The following is a 20,678-nucleotide window of genomic DNA, read 5'->3' as shown; positions in this document are numbered from 1 at the left end:
TGTATCACAGTGATGTGAGGCCTGTATCACAGTGATGTGAGGCCTGTATCACAGTGATGTGAGGCCTGTATCACAGTGATGTGAGGCCTGTAATCTCAGTGATGTGAGGCCTGTATCACAGTGATGTGAGGCCTGTATCTCAGTGATGTGAGGCCTGTATCACAGTGATGTGAGGCCTGTATCACAGTGATGTGAGGCCTGTATCACAGTGATGTGAGGCCTGTATCACAGTGATGTGAGGCCTGTATCACAGTGATGTGAGGCCTGTATCTCAGTGATGTGAGGCCTGTATCTCAGTGATGTGAGATCTGTATCTCAGTGATGTGAGGCCTGTATCTCAGTGATGTGAGGCCTGTAATCTCAGTGATGTGAGGCCTGTATCTCAGTGATGTGAGGCCTGTATCTCAGTGATGTGAGGCCTGTATCTCAGTGATGTGAGGCCTGTATCTCAGTGATGTGAGGCCTGTATCTCAGTGATGTGATGCCTGTATCACAGTGATGTGAGGCCTGTATCTCAGTGATGTGAGGCCTGTATCTCAGTGATGTGAGGCCTGTATCACAGTGATGTGAGGCCTGTATCACAGTGATGTGAGGCCTGTATCACAGTGATGTGAGGCCTGTATCACAGTGATGTGAGGCCTGTATCTCAGTGATATGAGGCCTGTAATCTCAGTGATGTGAGGCCTGTATCTCAGTGATGTGAGGCCTGTAATCTCAGTGATGTGAGGCCTGTATCTCAGTGATGTGAGGCCTGTATCTCAGTGATGTGAGGCCTGTATCACAGTGATGTGAGGCCTGTATCTCAGTGATGTGAGGCCTGTATCACAGTGATGTGAGGCCTGTATCTCAGTGATGTGAGGCCTGTATCTCAGTGATGTGAGGCCTGTATCTCAGTGATGTGAGGCCTGTATCTCAGTGATGTGAGGCCTGTATCTCAGTGATGTGAGGCCTGTATCTCAGTGATGTGAGGCCTGTATCACAGTGATGTGAGGCCTGTATCACAGTGATGTGAGGCCTGTATCTCAGTGATGTGAGGCCTGTATCTCAGTGATGTGAGGCCTGTAATCTCAGTGATGTGAGGCCTGTATCTCAGTGATGTGAGGCCTGTATCTCAGTGATGTGAGGCCTGTATCTCAGTGATGTGAGTCCTGTATCTCAGTGATGTGAGGCCTGTATCTCAGTTATGTGAGGCCTGTATCTCAGTGATGTGAAGCCTGTATCTCAGTGATGTGAGGCCTGTATCTTAGTGATGTGAGGCCTGTATCTCAGTGATGTGAAGCCTGTATCTCAGTGATGTGAGGCCTGTAATCTCAGTGATGTGAGGCCTGTATCTCAGTGATGTGAGGCCTGTATCTCAGTGATGTGAGGCCTGTAATCTCAGTGATGTGAGGCCTGTAATCTCAGTGATGTGAGGCCTGTATCTCAGTGATGTGAGGCCTGTATCACAGTGATGTGAGGCCTGTATCACAGTGATGTGAGGCCTGTATCACAGTGATGTGAGGCCTGTAATCTCAGTGATGTTAGGCCTGTATCACAGTGATGTGAGGCCTGTATCTCAGTGATGTGAGGCCTGTATCACAGTGATGTGAGGCCTGTATCACAGTGATGTGAGGCCTGTATCACAGTGATGTGAGGCCTGTATCACAGTGATGTGAGGCCTGTATCTCAGTGATGTGAGGCCTGTATCTCAGTGATGTGAGACCTGTATCTCAGTGATGTGAGGCCTGTATCTCAGTGATGTGAGGCCTGTAATCTCAGTGATGTGAGGCCTGTATCTCAGTGATGTGAGGCCTGTATCTCAGTGATGTGAGGCCTGTATCTCAGTGATGTGAGGCCTGTATCTCAGTGATGTGAGGCCTGTATCTCAGTGATGTGAGGCCTGTATCTCAGTGATGTGAGTTCTGTATCACAGTGATGTGAGGCCTGTATCTCAGTGATGTGAGGCCTGTATCACAGTGATGTGAGGCCTGTATCACAGTGATGTGAGGCCTGTATCACAGTGATGTGAGGCCTGTATCTCAGTGATATGAGGCCTGTAATCTCAGTGATGTGAGGCCTGTATCTCAGTGATGTGAGGCCTGTAATCTCAGTGATGTGAGGCCTGTATCTCAGTGATGTGAGGCCTGTATTTCAGTGATGTGAGGCCTGTATCTCAGTGATGTGAGGCCTGTATCTCAGTGATGTGAGGCCTGTATCACAGTGATGTGAGGCCTGTATCTCAGTGATGTGAGGCCTGTATCACAGTGATGTGAGGCCTGTATCACAGTGATGTGAGGCCTGTATCTCAGTGATGTGAGGCCTGTAATCTCAGTGATGTGAGGCCTGTATCTCAGTGATGTGAGGCCTGTATCTCAGTGATGTGAGGCCTGTATCTCAGTGATGTGAGGCCTGTATCTCAGTGATGTGAGGCCTGTAATCTCAGTGATGTGAGGCCTGTATCTCGTTGATGTGAGGCCTGTATCTCAGTGATGTGAGGCCTGTATCTCAGTGATGTGAGTCCTGTATCTCAGTGATGTGAGGCCTGTATCTCAGTGATGTGAGGCCTGTATCTCAGTGATGTGAAGCCTGTATCTCAGTGATGTGAGGCCTGTATCTCAGTGATGTGAGGCCTGTATCTCAGTGATGTGAAGCCTGTATCTCAGTGATGTGAGGCCTGTAATCTCAGTGATGTGAGGCCTGTATCTCAGTGATGTGAGGCCTGTAATCTCAGTGATGTGAGGCCTGTAATCTCAGTGATGTGAGGCCTGTATCTCAGTGATGTGAGGCCTGTATCTCAGTGATGTGAGGCCTGTATCTCAGTGATGTGAGGCCTGTAATTTCAGTGATGTAATGGCCCGTGGGTGGCGATTTGTTTTGCAGCTGCCACCAGCAGAACTCTGTTGACTAGATATGCGTCCCAAAAGGCATCCTATTTCCTATACCTTCCCTATAAAGTAGTGCGGTATATAGGGAATAGGGAGCCATTTGGGATGTATAGTAGTTTTCAATGGGGCCTGTTCACTGCTAGTCCCCAGTGCCAGATCTGATGCACAGATCTCAGTGGGTCGTGTGGCCTGGCTGATAGTCCTTGTGGGACCAAACAGGGTCAGCCGTGTTCCAGGAGAAGTCATGGGAAAAGCTACATATAAAAACAACAGTGCCCTTGTTTTAATAGATAGGCTTTTGTGTCGCAGTTGGTGTTTCTAATATGGGTCCAAATGCATTATGGGAACAAAACAAATCGGTTTTGAATGAGAGTTGCATGATCTATTACACTGTTATGATCCACTGCTAAGACACCTGCGAATGATGCCATGCGTACGTATGGCTGGGACTATACAACGCGCCTCAGATTGAATCCCCACCTAAATTCCGATTATCCGTCCCCCCCCATTTTTGACCGATGCGTACACACTGCATCAATCTGGGTGCTGATACTGGTCTGCTGGTCCCAGAGGGTGTATCCTCAAGCCCTTGTGACTTCATAGGTTATAGCCCCTCACTTACTGTGAACCATAGTTTCATTTACTACAGACACACAGCTGTCAATCCTGTTATTAATGTGTGAACAGTGTTGTGTTTTGCTATTGACCCCAGTGACCAACAGATCTCTTTTTAAAGAGATTATCCGGTACCTTTGTACTGTGCATTCGGAAAGTATTCAGACCCCTTGACTTTTTTTTTTTTTTACTCAAATACCACATTTACATACGTTTTCAGACTCTTTACTCAGTACTTTGTTGAAGAACTTTTTGCAGTGATTACAGCCTCGAATCGTCTTCTTGGGTATGACACTACAAGCTTGGCACACCTGTATTTGAGTATCTCCCATTCTTCTCTGCAGATCCTCTGAAGCTCTGTCAGGTTGGATGGTGAGCGTCTCTGGGTTTCTATTTCCAGGTCTCTCCAGAGATGTTCGATTGGGTTCAAGTCCAGGCTCTGGTTGGGCCACTCAAGGACATTCAGAAATGTCCCGAAGCCACTCCTGCGTTGTCTTAGCTGTGTGCTTAGGATCGTTGTCCTGTTGGAAGGTGAACCTTCGCCCCCAGTCTGAGGTCCTGAGCGCTCTGAAGTGTTTTCATCAAGGATCTCTCTGTACTTTGCTCCGTTCATCTTTCCCTCAATCCTGACTAGTCTCCCAGTCCATACCACTGAAAAACATCCCCACAGCATGATGCTGCCACCAATATGCTTCACCGTAGGGATGGTGCCATGTTTCCTCCAGACGTGATGTTTGGCATTCAGGCAAAATAATTCAATCTTGGTTTCATCAGACCAGAGAATCTTGTTTCTCATGGTCTGAGAGTCCTTTAGGTGCCTTTTGGCAAACTCCAAGCAGGCTGTAATGTGCCTTTTACTGAAGAGTGGTCTCCGTCTGGCCCCTCTACCATAAAGGCCTGATTGGTGGAGTGCTGCAGAGACGGTTGTCCTTCTGGAAGGACACCTTCCTGACCAAGGCCCTTCTTCCCCAATTGCTCAGCTTGGCTGGGCAGCTAGCTGTAGGAAAAGTCTTGGTTGTTCCAAACTTCTTCTATTTAAGAATGATGGAGGCCACTGTGTTCTTGGGTACCGTTAATGCTGCAGACATTTTTTATGTTTTAATACCCTTCCCTAGATCAATTAATTAATGAATGTGTAGATCACAATCCTGTCTCGGAGCTCTACAGACAATTCCTAGGGATTTAGTGGCTATTAGATTTAGTGGCCTAGGGATTTAGTGGCTATTAGAAGTTAGACAGTACTTCTGCATGTATGAACTACACATTGACACATCCAGATCAAAGCAGTAGGTTTAAAAAAAATACTTAGTAGTCGCCAAAGTTCCGGAGCATGTCTTTACCTGTTCTCTATGTAGTCTTCTAAGGTACAAATGGAGAGTATGGGCTTTTCCATAGAGCCTTACAGTTTCCATAATGCCAAGGCTTTAGCAAGTAACTTATTTTGTGATAGAAATCCAAAACAATGGGTGCAAATATAGAGCCTGTTATGGAGTTTGAGGAAAATGACATTCCAGACTAAATAAAGATTCAAATCAGCCTTCTGGGACAGTTTGCCTTTGTCCTCTGCTACAACGCTTTTGTGTTGGTCTCCCTGAACCTTCACTGGATTCCAGGGAGTGGGCACTGGACACCACCCTGGCCTGGCATCACATTGGCACCGCCACCCTGGCATGACCATTGTAAAAATGATCAAATCTGTTCACACCGGGGGTTAAGTAAGAAAAGTATTCATGTGTAATGTACGCAGTAGTCCAAAGGCTGTTCTCATTGGAAGACAACACACCTCAAAGAAGCCTTACAAAGTGTTTATTTTGGCCCACCTTTACAAACACAGTATTCTGACCCAATGGGGTTATTATTACAGTACATACTGGATTGGTTTAGAGTTGTAATATTACTGGTTACAATACAGCAAACAGAGGAAAGAAAGTGATCAAATAATACAAAGAAATATAATTGACTGTTTGATATAGCTGCAATAAAATACAGCTGTTAAGACACTATTTAGTTCAGACTGTGTGCGCATCATTAATGCCAGATTTCAGCAGAGCTCAGGTCAGCTGCATTAATATGTAAGTTCCTTTAGGATACGAATAGATAATGTATTCCTACAAGTGCTCTAGCGACTCCTGTGGCGGGCCGGGCGCATTGCACGCTGACACAGTCCCCAGGTGTACGTACGGTGTTTCCTCCGACACATTGGTGCGGCTGGCTTCTGGGTTGTGGGCATTGTGTCAAGAAGCAGTGCGGCTTGGTTAGGTTGTGTTTCGGAGGACGCATGGCTCTCGACCTTCGTCTCTCTCAAGTCCGTAAGGGAGTTGCAGCGTTGAGACAAGACTGTAACTACCACTTGGATACCACGAAATTGGGAAGAAAAAGGGGTAAAAAATATTTTGGGTACAAAATAAGTGTTTACATTATAAATATATTTCAATGTGCTTTTTATGTTTGAAAATCAGTTTAACAACATAGACATACATGCAACACTGAAAAAAATGTGTATTATATATTTTAAGATATATACAGTACAGGTCAAAAGTTTGGACACACCTACTCATTCAAGGGTTTTTCTTTATTTGTACTATTTTTTACATTGTAGAATAATAGTGAAGACATCAGAACCATGAAATAACACACATGGAATCATGTAGTAACCAAAGAAGTGTTGAACAAATCAAAATATATTTTACATTTGAGATTCTTCAAAGTATCCACCCTTTGTCTTGATGACAACTTTACACACTCTTGTCATTCTCTCAACCAGCTTCATGAGGTAGTCACCTGGAATGCATTTCAATTAACATATGTGCCTTGCTAAAAGTTAATTTGTGGAATTTCTATCCTTCTTAATGCATTTCAGCCAATCAGTTGTGCTGTGACAAGGTATGGGTGATATACAGAAGATAGCTGTCTCGCCCTGACCTTAGAGATCCTTTTTATGTCTCTATTTTGGTTTGGTCAGGGCGTGAGTTGGGTTGGGCATTCTATGTTTTGTGTTCTATGTTTTCTATTTCTGTGTGTTTGGCCGGGTGTGGTTCTCAATCAGAGGCAGCTGTCTATCGTTGTCTCTGATTGAGAACCATACTTAGGTAGCCTTTTCCCACCTGTGTTTTGTGGGTAGTTATTTTCTGTTTAGTGTGTGCCGCTTTTTAATTTTTTGTTCTAGTGTTCAGTTTGATTAAAAATCATGAACGTGTACCACGCTGCACCTTGGTCCTCTCCTTCAAACAGCTGTTACAATAGCCCTACTTGGCAAAATACCAAGTCCATATTATCGTAAGAACAGCTCAAATAAGCAAAGAGAAACAACAGTCCATCATTACTTTAAGACGTGGACATTCAAACTTGGAAAATGTCAAGATATTTGAAAGTTTCATGTGCAGTCGCAAAAACCATCAAGGGCTATGATGAAACTGGCTCTCATGAGGACCGCCTCAGGAAAGGAAGACCCAGAGTTACCTCTGCTGCAGAGGATAAGTTCATTACAGTTACCTGCCTCATAAATTGCAGCCTAAATAAATGCTTCACAGAGTTCAAGTAATAGACACATCTCAAAATCAACTGTTCAGAGGAGACTGCGTGAATCAGGCCTTCATGGTCGAATTGCTGCAAAGAAACCACTACTAAAGGACACCAATAAGAAGAGACTTTCTTGAGCCAAGAAACGCAGGCAATGGACATTAGACCAGTGGAAACTGGTCCAAATGTGCGATTTTTGGTTCCAACCGCCGTGTCTTTTTCAGACCCAGAGTAGGTGAACAGATGATCTCCACATGTGTGGGTCCCACTGTAAAACATGGAGGAAGAGGAGGTGAGATGGTGCTTTGCTGGTGACACTGTGTGTGATTTATTTTGAATTCAAGGCACACTTAACCAGCATGGCTACCACAGCATTCTGCAGCGATACGCCATCCCATCTGATTTGAGCTTAGTGGAGAATCATTTGTTTTTCAACAGGACAATGACCCAAAACACACCTCCAGGCTGGGTAATGGCTATTTGACAAAGAAGGAGAGTGATGGAGTTCTGCATCAGATGACCTGGCCTCCACAATCACTCGACCTCAACCAATTGAGATGGTTTAGGATGAGTTGGACCGGAGAGTGAAGGAAAACCAGCCAACAAGTGCTCAGCATATGTGGGAACTCCAAGACTGTTGGAAAAGCATTCCTAATGAAGCTGGTTAATGCTGTCATCAAGGAAAAGGGTGTCTACTTTGAAGAATCTCAAATATAAAATATTTTGATTTGTTTATTCCATATGTGTTATTTCATAGTTTTGATGTCTTCACTATTATTCTACAATGTAGAAAATAGTAAAAATAAAGAAAAACCCTTGAATGAGTAGGTGTGTCCAAACGTTTGACTGGTACTGTATATATTTAGGGTGATGTAGTATTAAATATAGGTTGAGGTTTAGAGGCTCTCTTAAATGTACGATAGATAGGTGGTCATGGTGGTCATGTCACCGCTGTGTGTTACAAACAGGGTTTGGCTATAACTGTACATTTGTGATTGGTCAAGCACAGTTGAAGGACAGAGAAAGTGATTCTCATTGGTCTTCTTGGTCGTTGTTGCAGTCTCCGCAAAGGATCTGGTCCCGGTCAGGGAAGAAGCCGGACCCAACCAGAGAGACAGAGCAGTGGGAGCACTTGAAGCAGGGCTGGTGCCACTGCCGATCCTGGAAAGAAATGTACTTCCCCTCGCCAAACCCTGGAGGGAATAAAACACTTAGAATGTATAGTAGCATACGAGTACGTCCCAAATGCCACCCTTTTTCCAATATAGTGCACTACTTTTGACCGGCGTCCTATGGGCCCTGGTCAAAAGTAGTGCACTACAAAGGGAATAGGATGCCATGTGGGACGCAGCCTATGTCTACATAGAGAACTTTGACTCCCACCTGGATTGACAGGTGTGCAGTAAGAAATGACATTCTGAACATTAAGGCATGTGGGTAATTCTATGGTTGGCTGTAATATCAGCATTGAACATCTGCCAGTTCTCTGTGTTCAGTTGAAACACTGGCATTTCTAAACAGCCACAGGCTGTACCAGTATATTTCCAGTATGTCTGTGCTCTGGCATGCAGGGCGTCTTTGCCTGGGTACTTAGTGCCACAGTGTAAGTACAGTAAGTAGGGAATAGGGTGCCATTTGAGTGTTTCAAATCAACCCATATTATCTAGTGAAATGGAGAAGACATGACCTGTGATGGGCGAGTTACAGGAGGCACACTTCTGTGCGTAGAGGCTGCTGAAGCACTTGACGCAGTAGGGCGTGTCTCCCTGGGAGGTGAAGGGCTGGCCCGCCAGTGGGCTCTTACAGCCGTTGCACACCAAACACTCCTTGTGCCACGTCTCATCTTTGTAGCTGACGCCTCCTGTCGCCAGCGCCTACGCAGGATACATACCCATCAGCCTTACTGACTTGATCTGACAAAGTGGTTTCACAAGAAACCGATCTACTACAGTGAGAACGTCAATAACAGTGACAGGGAGAGGATAATGTTGATTCGAGGAGACCCTGGTTCACCTTTTTGCAGTGGCTGCATCGCGGGGTGAACCTGCCCTCGTAGCAGGGTACACAGTAGTAGTCGTCTTTGTCGGGGATGAAGGACTGGCCACCGATGGGCTTCTCACAGCCATGGCACACAAAGCAGTCCTCGTGCCACGCAGAGCCCCCATACTCCAACTTCTTTGAGCCTGACAGAGGGAGAAGGAGAGAGAGGGGACGGGAGAGACTGAGACATAGATTGAGACTGAGACAGAGATTGAGACTGCGATTGACACAGACATAGATTGAGACTGAGAATGAGACAGAGATTGAGACTGAGACAGAGACTGAGACAGAGACTGACATAGATTGAGACTGAGACAGAGATTGAGACTGAGACTGCGATTGACACAGACATAGATTGAGACAGACAGAGACTGAGACAGAGATTGAGACAGATATTGAGACTGAGACAGAGACTGAGACAGACAGAGATTGAGATTGAGACAGATATTGAGACTGAGACAGAGACTGAGACAGACAGAGATTGAGACTGAGACAGAGACAGCGATTGAGACAGATAGATTGAGACATAGATTGAGACATAGATTGAGACTGAGACAGAGACAGACTGAGATTGAGACAGACAGAGACTGAGACAGACAGAGATTGAGACTGAGACAGAGATTGAGACAGATATTGAGACTGAGACAGAGACTGAGACAGACAGAGATTGAGACTGAGAAAGAGACTGAGACAGAGATTGAGACAGACAGAGATTGAGACAGACAGAGATTGAGACAGATATTGAGACAGAGACAGAGACAGACAGAGATTGAGACAGAGACTGAGATTGAGACTGAGATTGAGACTGAAATTGAGACAGATATTGAGACAGAGATTGAGACAGAGACTGAGATTGAGACAGACAGATTGAGACATAGACTGAGACAGAGACAGACTGAGATTGAGACAGACATAGATTGAGACTGAGATTGAGACAGACAGAGATTGAGACTGAGACAGAGATTGAGACAGATATTGAGCCTGAGACAGAGACTGAGACAGACAGAGATTGAGACTGAGACAGAGACTGAGACAGAGATTGAGACAGACAGAGATTGAGACAGAGATTGAGACAGATTGAGACAGATATTGAGACAGAGACAGAGATTGAGACAGAGATTGAGACTGAGATTGAGACAGAGATTGAGACAGATTGAGACATAGATTGAGACTGAGACAGAGACAGACTGAGATTGAGACAGACATAGATTGAGGCTGAGATTGAGACTGAGATTGAGGCTGAGATTGAGACTGAGATTGAGACAGAGATTGAGACTGAGACTGAGATTGAGACAGACATAGATTGAGACTGAGATTGAGACATAGATTGAGACTGAGACAGAGACAGACTGAGATTGAGATTGAGACTGAGACAGAGATTGAGACAGAGACAGAGATTGAGACAGAGACAGACTGAGATTGAGACAGACATAGATTGAGACTGAGATTGAGACATAGATTGAGACTGAGACAGATTGAGACTGAGACAGAGATTGAGACAGAGACAGAGATGGAGACAGACTGAGATTGAGACAGACATAGATTGAGACTGAGACAGAGACAGACAGAGACAGACAGAGACTGAGACAGAGATTGAGACAGAGACAGAGATTGAGACAGAGACAGAGATTGAGACAGAGAGACAGATTGAGACAGAGACTGAGACAGAGATTGAGACAGAGACAGAGATTGAGACAGAGACAGACTGAGATTGAGACAGACATAGATTGAGACTGAGACAGAGATTGAGACTGAGACTGCGATTGACACAGACATAGATTGAGACAGACAGAGACTGAGACAGAGATTGAGACAGATATTGAGACTGAGACAGAGACTGAGACAGACAGAGATTGAGACAGATATTGAGACAGCGATTGAGACAGATAGATTGAGACATAGATTGAGACATAGATTGAGACTGAGACAGAGACAGACTGAGATTGAGACAGACAGAGACTGAGACAGACAGAGATTGAGACTGAGACAGAGATTGAGACAGATATTGAGACTGAGACAGAGACTGAGACAGACAGAGATTGAGACTGAGAAAGAGACTGAGACAGAGATTGAGACAGACAGAGATTGAGACAGACAGAGATTGAGACAGATATTGAGACAGAGACAGAGACAGACAGAGATTGAGACAGAGACTGAGATTGAGACTGAGATTGAGACTGAAATTGAGACAGATATTGAGACAGAGATTGAGACAGAGACTGAGATTGAGACAGACAGATTGAGACATAGACTGAGACAGAGACAGACTGAGATTGAGACAGACATAGATTGAGACTGAGATTGAGACAGACAGAGATTGAGACTGAGACAGAGATTGAGACAGATATTGAGCCTGAGACAGAGACTGAGACAGACAGAGATTGAGACTGAGACTGAGACAGAGACTGAGACAGAGATTGAGACAGACAGAGATTGAGACAGAGATTGAGACAGATTGAGACAGATATTGAGACAGAGACAGAGATTGAGACAGAGACTGAGATTGAGACAGAGATTGAGACTGAGATTGAGACAGAGATTGAGACAGATTGAGACATAGATTGAGACTGAGACAGAGACAGACTGAGATTGAGACAGACATAGATTGAGACTGAGATTGAGACTGAGATTGAGGCTGAGATTGAGACTGAGATTGAGACAGAGATTGAGACTGAGACTGAGATTGAGACAGACATAGATTGAGACTGAGATTGAGACATAGATTGAGACTGAGACAGAGACAGACTGAGATTGAGATTGAGATTGAGACTGAGACAGAGATTGAGACAGAGACAGAGATTGAGACAGAGACAGACTGAGATTGAGACAGACATAGATTGAGACTGAGATTGAGACATAGATTGAGACTGAGACAGATTGAGACTGAGACAGAGATTGAGACAGAGACAGAGATGGAGACAGACTGAGATTGAGACAGACATAGATTGAGACTGAGACAGAGACAGACAGAGACAGACAGAGACTGAGACAGAGATTGAGACAGAGACAGAGATTGAGACAGAGACAGAGATTGAGACAGAGAGACAGATTGAGACAGAGACTGAGACAGAGATTGAGACAGAGACAGAGATTGAGACAGAGACAGACTGAGATTGAGACAGACATAGATTGAGACTGAGATTGAGACAGACAGAGACAGACTGAGACTGAGACAGACAGATTGAGACTGAGACAGAGATTGAGACAGACAGAGATTGAGACTGAGACAGAGATTGAGTCTGAGATTGAGACATATATTGAGACACAGACAGGTTTGGTATAATTCACTCTGTCTGCAAGAGTCATCACCTGTGTAGTCATCACAACTACCGGTTTGTGTGCCTTGTCAGCCACTTGAGTTCTGGGTTAGAATGTCAAACCTCAGTATGCGTAATGTCCTAGTTCTGACACCTACTGCTACAGCTGGTTCTGATTGAGGACCTTACTACTGATAAATGTGTTTGTTTTTTATGACGTGTATTTTTGGTATTTTGTTGTTGTAATTCAGGGCTCATATACTTTGTTCTAAATATGACTATCTGACAAAATCAAGGTTAAATAAAGTTTTTTTTTTTTTTTTTTTACCAAACCAGATAATTCAGTAAAACCTGAACTCCATCCAGTCTGACCTGCTGTAACACCATCCAGTCTGACCTGCTGTAACACCATCCAGTCTGACTTGCTATAACACCATCCAGTCTGACTTGCTATAACTCCATCCAGTCTGACTTGCTATAACTCCATCCAGTCTGACTTGCTATAACTCCATCCAGTCTGACTTGCTATAACTCCATCCAGTCTGACTTGCTATAACTCCATCCAGTCTGACTTGCTATAACACCATCCAGTCTGACTTGCTATAACTCCATCCAGTCTGACTTGCTATAACTCCATCCAGTCTGACTTGCTATTAACACCATCCAGTCTGACTTGCTATTAACACCATCCAGTCTGACTTGCTATAACTCCATCCAGTCTGACTTGCTATAACTCCATCCAGTCTGACTTGCTATAACACCATCCAGTCTGACTTGCTATAACTCCATCCAGTCTGACCTGCTGTAACACCATCCAGTCTGACTTGCTATAACTCCATCCAGTCTGACTTGCTATAACACCATCCAGTCTGACTTGCTATAACTCCATCCAGTTTGACTTGCTATAACTCCATCCAGTCTGACTTGCTATAACTCCATCCAGTTTGACTTGCTATAACTCCATCCAGTCTGACTTGCTATAACACCATCCAGTCTGACTTGCTATAACTCCATCCAGTCTGACTTGCTATAACACCATCCAGTCTGACTTGCTATTAACACCATCCAGTCTGACTTGCTATAACTCCATCCAGTCTGACTTGCTATAACTCCATCCAGTCTGACTTGCTATAACTCCATCCAGTCTGACTTGCTATAACTCCATCCAGTCTGACTTGCTATAACACCATCCAGTCTGACTTGCTATAACTCCATCCAGTCTGACCTGCTGTAACACCATCCAGTCTGACTTGCTATAACTCCATCCAGTCTGACTTGCTATAACACCATCCAGTCTGACTTGCTATAACTCCATCCAGTCTGACTTGCTATAACTCCATCCAGTCTGACTTGCTATAACTCCATCCAGTTTGACTTGCTATAACTCCATCCAGTCTGACTTGCTATAACTCCATCCAGTCTGACTTGCTATAACTCCATCCAGTCTGACTTGCTATAACACCATCCAGTCTGACTTGCTATAACACCATCCAGTCTGACTTGCTGTAACACCATCCAGTCTGACTTGCTGTAACACCATCCAGTCTGACTTGCTATAACACCATCCAGTCTGACTTGCTGTAACACCATCCAGTCTGACTTGCTAGAACACCATCCAGTCTGACCTGCTATAACACCATCCAGTCTGACTTGCTATAACACCATCCAGTCTGACCTGCTATAACACCATCCAGTCTGACTTGTTGTAACACCATCCAGTCTGACCTGCTGTAACACCATCCAGTCTGACCTGCTGTAACACCATCCAGTCTGACTTGCTGTAACACCATCCAGTCTGACCTGCTGTAACACCATCCAGTCTGACCTGCTGTAACACCATCCAGTCTGACTTGCTGTAACACCATCCAGTCTGACCTGCTGTAACACCATCCAAACATCCAGTAATATTATTCGTACTTTATTTAAACTTCTGACTTTAAGCGTCCCCCACAAATAAACACTTCCTCCAAGTAGGTAATAAAAGTAGCCAAAATAAACAGCGAGACATGCCTATGAAAATGAACATCAGATCTCTTAATCATTGCCTTTGTTTTACGAGCTTTGGGAACTGAAATGCGCACGTGGGGAGGTCGGCCAGTGCAATCGCAATTGGCTGCATTTTTAAGAGGGGCGAGGAGGCAGTGTAGTGTTCAACTGCGGTAGACCATAGAAACGAGCCAAAACGACTACTCAGTGCTCAGTTGTACAGAAACTGTGGATAAATAACCCCCAACCTGCCCTGTCCAGATTGAATCCTGTGTCCTATCCAGCCCTGTTCTGTCCTGTCCAGCCCTGTCCTGTCCAGCCCTGTCCTGTCCAGCCCCTGCTGGTGGTGTAACACTGCCATGCCGTCACAAAGACCGTTGGGCCAGAAGTCAACTGAGAGGTACTTTCGGTCAAATGAGCAGACAATCACAATCACATCTAAACTGTGTCACACCCAGCTCAACCACAAAAATACATTAGATTGCGTCTCAAATGGCACCCTATTCCCTATGTAGGGCACCACTTCTGACCAGGCCCATACAGCTATGCCTTCCGCGACTGCTTGTGAAAACTCCTATGTCTATACTTGCGTGACGTTGACTGAGAGAGAGAGCTGCTTAGTCAAAAGTCATGACAGTGGTTAAACGCATGTCAGTGATAGGTGTGAGAACAGCAGTTGAGTAACTGAGGCCAAAGCAGGCCATTTTTTATGTCATGGCAACTATGATGGATAGGTAACCAGGTCAGCGCAGTACAGCTCGGCTCAGCTCAGTAGGACGAAAGGGTGTTGTCATGTATCCGTTTTTGGGAGTTTCGATGTTTCTGCTACTCAAGGGAAGCAGTAGCAGGTGTGGGTACCTGGCATGACGGTCTTGTCGCAGGCCACACACTTGGACGAGAACTCGTTGTGGTAGCAGTCGTTGCACAGCAGCGCCTCCTCCTGGCTGGTGAAGGGCTCGTCCGCCAGCGAGCGGTCACAGCGCAAACAACGGAAACAGTGTTCGTGGTAGTGCCTGTCCTCGTAGAACAGCTCCTGGAGAGGGAAAGGTCATTACTGGTAATTACTGATGGGAAACTCAGCAGTTAAATGCAACAACAAAACACATTATTTATAGAAAGCAAACTATTCATACGTTTTTTTTTTAAACACTGTAAACAAATACTATAATTTGTTTACAAGATTGATAGCTGTACTTTTAGTTTATGGTTGCTGCAGCTTGTTGGCCATTAGCCAATAAGCATTTCTCAATGAGTTCAAAGCATGTGAATGCATCCAACTGGTATTTGTGACTTTACAACTGGTAATTAACACCTTCCTACTTGATCATGAACACAGCATTATAATCCGTAAAATTGGGATTGAAAGACCATTCACATCCATTGTGGCTGGTGGGCAGAGATATCGGAGGTCGGGCTCATTCTAATAGTTGGAATGGAATGATTTGAAAGGTATCAAACACATGGTAGCCATTTTGATGTGGTCCATACCTTTCCAGATCTGTTAACAAGGAGCTAGATTAGATCTGTTAACAAGGAGCTAGATCAGATCTGTTAACAAGGAGCTAGATCAGATCTGTTAACAAGGAGCTAGATCAGATCTGTTAACAAGGAGCTAGATTAGATCTGTTAACAAGGAGCTAGATCAGATCTGTTAACAAGGAGCTAGATTAGATCTGTTAACAAGGAGCTAGATTAGATCTGTTAACAAGGAGCTAAATTAACAAGAAACTAGATTAGATCTGCTAACAAGGAGCTAGATTAACAACGAGCTAGATTAGATCTGTTAACAAGGAGCTAGATTAGATCTGTTAACAAGGAGCTAGATTAGATCTGTTAGCAAGGAGCTAGATTAGATCTGTTAACAAGGAGCTAGATTAACAAGAAACTAGATTAGATCTGTTAACAAGGAGCTAGATCAACAAGGAGCTAGATCAGATCTGTTAACAAGGAGCTAGATCAGATCTGTTAACAAGGAGCTAGATCAGATCTGTTAACAAGGAGCTAGATCAGATCTGTTAACAAGGAGCTAGATTAGATCTGTAAGCAAGGAGCTAGATTAGATCTGTTAACAAGGAGCTAGATTATCAACGAGCTAGATTAGATCTGTTAACAAGGAGCTAGATTAGATCTGTTAACCAGGAGCTAGATTAGATATGTTAACAAGGAGCTAGATTAGATCTGTTAACCAGGAGCTAGATTAGATCTGTTAACAAGGAGCTAGATTAGATCTGTTAACCAGGAGCTAGATTAGATCTGTTAACAAAGAGCTAGATTAGATCTGTTAACAAGGAGCTAGATTAGATCTGTTAACCAGGAGCTAGATTAGATCTGTTAACAAGGAGCTAGATTAGATCTGTTAACCAGGAGCTAGATTAGATCTGTTAACAAGGAGCTAGATTAGATCTGTTAACAAGGAGCTAGATTAGATCTGTTAACAAGGAGCTAGATCAGATCTGTTAACAAGGAGCTAGATTAACAAGAAACTAGATTAGATCTGTTAACAAGGAGCTAGATTATCAAGAAACTAGATTAGATATGTTAACAAGGAGCTAGAACAGATCTGTTAACAAGGAGCTAGATTAGATCTGTTAACAAGGAGCTAGATCAGATCTGTTAACAAGGAGCTAGATTAACAAGAAACTAGATTATATCTGTTAACAAGGAGCTAGATTAACAAGAAACTAGATCAGATCTGTTAACAAGGAGGTTTTAAGTAAATATTGAAACACCACCACTTTTGTTCCAGGTCAACCGTAGTGCAAGCGAACACTGTTAACACACATTGCATGATTAATGTCTCACATTATGTTCTGGGTGAAGACTATATATATAATCTATTAGATCTGACACACGCGTAGGTTTTTACAGAACCACTACAGGGAATGGGACTGAGAAGGATGAGTGCTGTGAGTTGTGTGTGGAGGAGGATGAGGGCCAAAGCTAACAGAACCTTGATTTACTGCGAGCCCCTCCAAAGGGAGTCTATAACTCAGGGGTTACCCGCGCCCCGTGGCGCCTAAGGGTGTTCCCTCCAGCCTTATGTTTTCATTTGACTCTAACTAAAAGGCCTTAATGTCTGGCTGGAGGAACTCAAAGGGGATTTGCAGACGTCTGGGTATTCGATAGAGAGCAGGAAAGTTATGTTTTCCAAAAACTCCACCTGCTCTTTAGAATCCACAAAATATAACCACGAGGACAAGGACAAACACACACACACACACACACACACACACACAAGTGAAAACCTCAGAAGAGCCCGTACATACAGAAGTGTAGACAGACAACAGAAAACACCCACTAGCCACAACACACACACACACACACACACACACACACACACCCTTGTATATGCTTACCCGTGCGTTGTGTGCGATGAGCTCCTTGCACTCCTGACATGTGTTGGCATACAGGCGGTCATAGCAGGGGATGCAGTGGGAAACGTCCTCCACCTGAATGTATTTGCGTCCGTACAGGGACTCCTTGCACTCACCACAGTCAAAACGGTCACTCATGTTGTCTTATTTCTGATTCACCTCCTGAAGTCAAACATCACAACCACAGTGAAGGGGTGTTAGCTGAGAGAAGGAGGAGAGGAATCAGGACAGCGCTGTGAGCATGTGAGGGCGGAGGGAGTAAAGGAGAGGGGGGCGATAGAGAGAGCAAGGGAGAGAGAGAGAGAGAGAGAGAGAGAGAGAGAGGGGAAAGAGAGAGGGACGGGGGAGTGACATGTTGACCAGACCGAACACGCATGTTGATTTTGTCCCCCCTCACCAGACGCGATCAGAACAAGTAGGTTGAAATATCAAAACGAACTCTGAACCAATGATATTAGTTTGAGGACAGGTCGATAAGCAAACATTTATGGCAATTTAGCTAGCTAGCTTGCTTGCTGAAATGCACAATATCCTCTACTCCGAAATTAATCCACAGGTAAACGGTAAACTGAGTTTTAGGAGATGGGAGTTAGAGAGAGAAAGAGAGAGAGAGAAAGAGAGAAAGAGGTAGGGAGAGAAAGAAAGAGGGCAAAAGAGCGAGAGAGAAAGAGGGTGAAAGAGAGAGAGAAAGAGGGAAGGAAGGAGAGAGAGGCAAGGAGAGAAAGAGAGAAAGAGAGAGAGAGGGAAGGAGAGAGAAGGAAGGAGAGAGGCAAGGAGAGAAAGAGAGAGAGAGAAAGAGAGAGAGAAGGAAGGAGCGAGAGGCAAGGAGAGAAAGAGAGAGAGAGAGAGAAAGAGGGAGAAAGAGAGAGAGAGACAAGGAAGGAGAGAGAAAGAGAGAGAGACAGCGAGAGAGAAAGAGAGAGAAAGAGACAGAAAGAGAAAGAGAGAGAGAGAGAGAGAGAGAGAGAGAGAGAAGGAAGGAAGGAAGGAGAGAGAGGGAAGGAAGGAGAGAGAGAAAGAGACAGCGAGAGAGAAAGAGAGAGAGAAGGAAGGAGAGAGAGAAGGAGAGAGCCAGCAGATACAGGGGAAATTAGTTAGAGGGAGAGAGAGAGGGATGGAGAGAGAGAGAGAGAGAGAAAGGGAGAGCGAGAGAGGGAAGGAGAGAGAGAAGGAGAGCCAGCAGATACAGGGGAAATTAGAATGAGTTAGAGAGGGGGGGAGAGAGAGAGAGAGAGAGAGAGAGAGAAATAGAGAGAGACAGCAGATACAGGGGAAATGAAGGCCTATTAACTTTTATTGCTCTCTGATTAGAGATGAAGATAGAGAATAGAGGTTTTAATGGGATTGAACTCTCACACACAGTCTAGTAATGTTTGTTTTGTTATCAATAAGAAACCCATTTGGATCTGTGATTAACAGGAACCCTGAGAACATGAAAACAAATGATGCGGAGAGAGAGAGAGAGAGAGGGAGGGATATGCGTCAACAGCAACCTTGGGAAAATCCTCTGCATTTTCATTAACAGCAGACTCGTACATTTCCTCAGTGAAAACAATGTACTGAGCAAATGTCAAATTGGCTTTTTGCCAAATGACCGTACGACAGACCACGTATTCACCCTGCCACTCTAATTGACAAACATACAAACCAAAGCAAAGGCAATTTGGCACGAGGGCCTGCTATACAAATTGACAGAAAGTGGTGTTGCGGGAATAACATACCACATTATAAAATCCATGTACACAAACAACAAGTGTGCGGTTAAAATTGGCAAAAAACACACACATTTCTTTCCACAGGACCATGGGATGAGACAGGGAAGCAGCTTAAGCCCCACGCTCTTCAACATATATATAAACGAATTGGCGCGGGCACCAGAACAGTCTGCAGTATCCGGCCTCACCCTACTAGAATCTGATGTCAAATGTCTGCTGTTTGCTGATGAACTGGTGCTTCACCAACCAAGGAGAGAATAGAGCAGCACCTAGATATTCTGCATAGATTCTGTCAGACCTGGTCCCTGACAGACCTGGGCCCTGACAGACCTGGGCCCTGACAGACCTGGGCCCTGACAGACCTGGGCCCTGACAGACCTGGGCCCTGACAGTAAGTCTCAGTCAGACAAAAACAATTGTGTTCCAAAAAAGGTCCAGTTGCCAGGACCACAAATATAAATTCCATCTAGACACCATTGTCCTAGAGCACACAAAAAAACTATACACACCTCGGCCTAAACATCAGCACCACAGGTAACTTACACTAAGCTTTGAACGATCTGAGAGACAAGGCAAGAAGGGCCTTCTATGCCACCCAAAGAAACATAAAATTTGACATACCAACGAGGATCTGGCTAAATGGAATTATTTCACTACGGCCTATTTATTGCCCACCTCCCCACTCTTCTACATTTCACTGTACACAGATTTCTTTATTGTGTTATTTGACTGTACGTTTGTTTATGTGTAATTCTGTTGTTTTTGTTGCACTTTTTGTCGATTTATCTTGGCCAAGTCGCAGTTGTAAATGAGAACTTGTTCTCAACTGGCCTACCTGGTTAAATAAAGGTGAAATATATATATATATATATATTTTTTTATTTTTATTTTTTAAAATACTTGAATCAGTTATAGAACCCATTGCCCTTTATGGTTATGAGGTCTGGGGTCCGCTCACCATCCAAGTTTTTTTTTAAAAATGGGACAAACACCAAATTAAGACTCTGCATGCAGAAGTTTGCTAAAATATTCTCTGTGTGCAACGTAAAACACCAAAATAATGCATGCAGAGCATAATTAGGCCGATACCCGCTAATGATCAAAATCCAGAAAAGAGCCGTTAAATTCTATAACCACCTAAAAGAAAGTAAGTTCCGTACCTTCCATAACAAAGCCATCAGCTACAGAGAAATAAACCTGTAAAAGACCCCCGAAAGCAAGCAGGTCCAGGGGCTCTGTTCACAAACACAAACAGACCCCACAGAGCCCCAGGACAGCAACACAATTAGACCCAACCAAACAAAAAGA

At 44.3% G+C, this 20,678-nt stretch overlaps 1 protein-coding gene across 2 annotated transcripts in view; it reads right to left on the bottom strand.

Annotated features, from left to right (window-relative positions):
- Window positions 1–5,269: 5,269 nt before the first annotated feature.
- The window catches only part of LOC139373829 (four and a half LIM domains protein 3-like), a 36,495-nt gene continuing 21,086 nt past the window's right edge, over window positions 5,270–20,678 (bottom strand). The window contains exons 2-6 of one of the 2 annotated variants that reach the window (XM_071114880.1): window positions 17,638–17,817; window positions 15,140–15,314; window positions 9,012–9,181; window positions 8,686–8,872; window positions 5,270–8,191 (exon numbers count right to left, since the gene is read on the bottom strand). In XM_071114880.1, coding sequence (XP_070970981.1) covers window positions 8,031–8,191; window positions 8,686–8,872; window positions 9,012–9,181; window positions 15,140–15,314; window positions 17,638–17,793 — 849 coding nt within the window. In that variant the 5' untranslated portion in view covers window positions 17,794–17,817 and the 3' untranslated portion in view covers window positions 5,270–8,030. Of the gene's footprint in view, window positions 8,192–8,685; window positions 8,873–9,011; window positions 9,182–15,139; window positions 15,315–17,637; window positions 17,857–20,678 lie in introns of those variants that run through there. The other variant, XM_071114881.1, reaches the window with a different exon arrangement.

Source organism: Oncorhynchus clarkii, chromosome 18, assembly GCF_045791955.1.
Source record: "Oncorhynchus clarkii lewisi isolate Uvic-CL-2024 chromosome 18, UVic_Ocla_1.0, whole genome shotgun sequence".
Taxonomy (NCBI): domain Eukaryota; kingdom Metazoa; phylum Chordata; class Actinopteri; order Salmoniformes; family Salmonidae; genus Oncorhynchus; species Oncorhynchus clarkii.
This window is presented reverse-complemented; position numbering and strand designations above follow the sequence as displayed.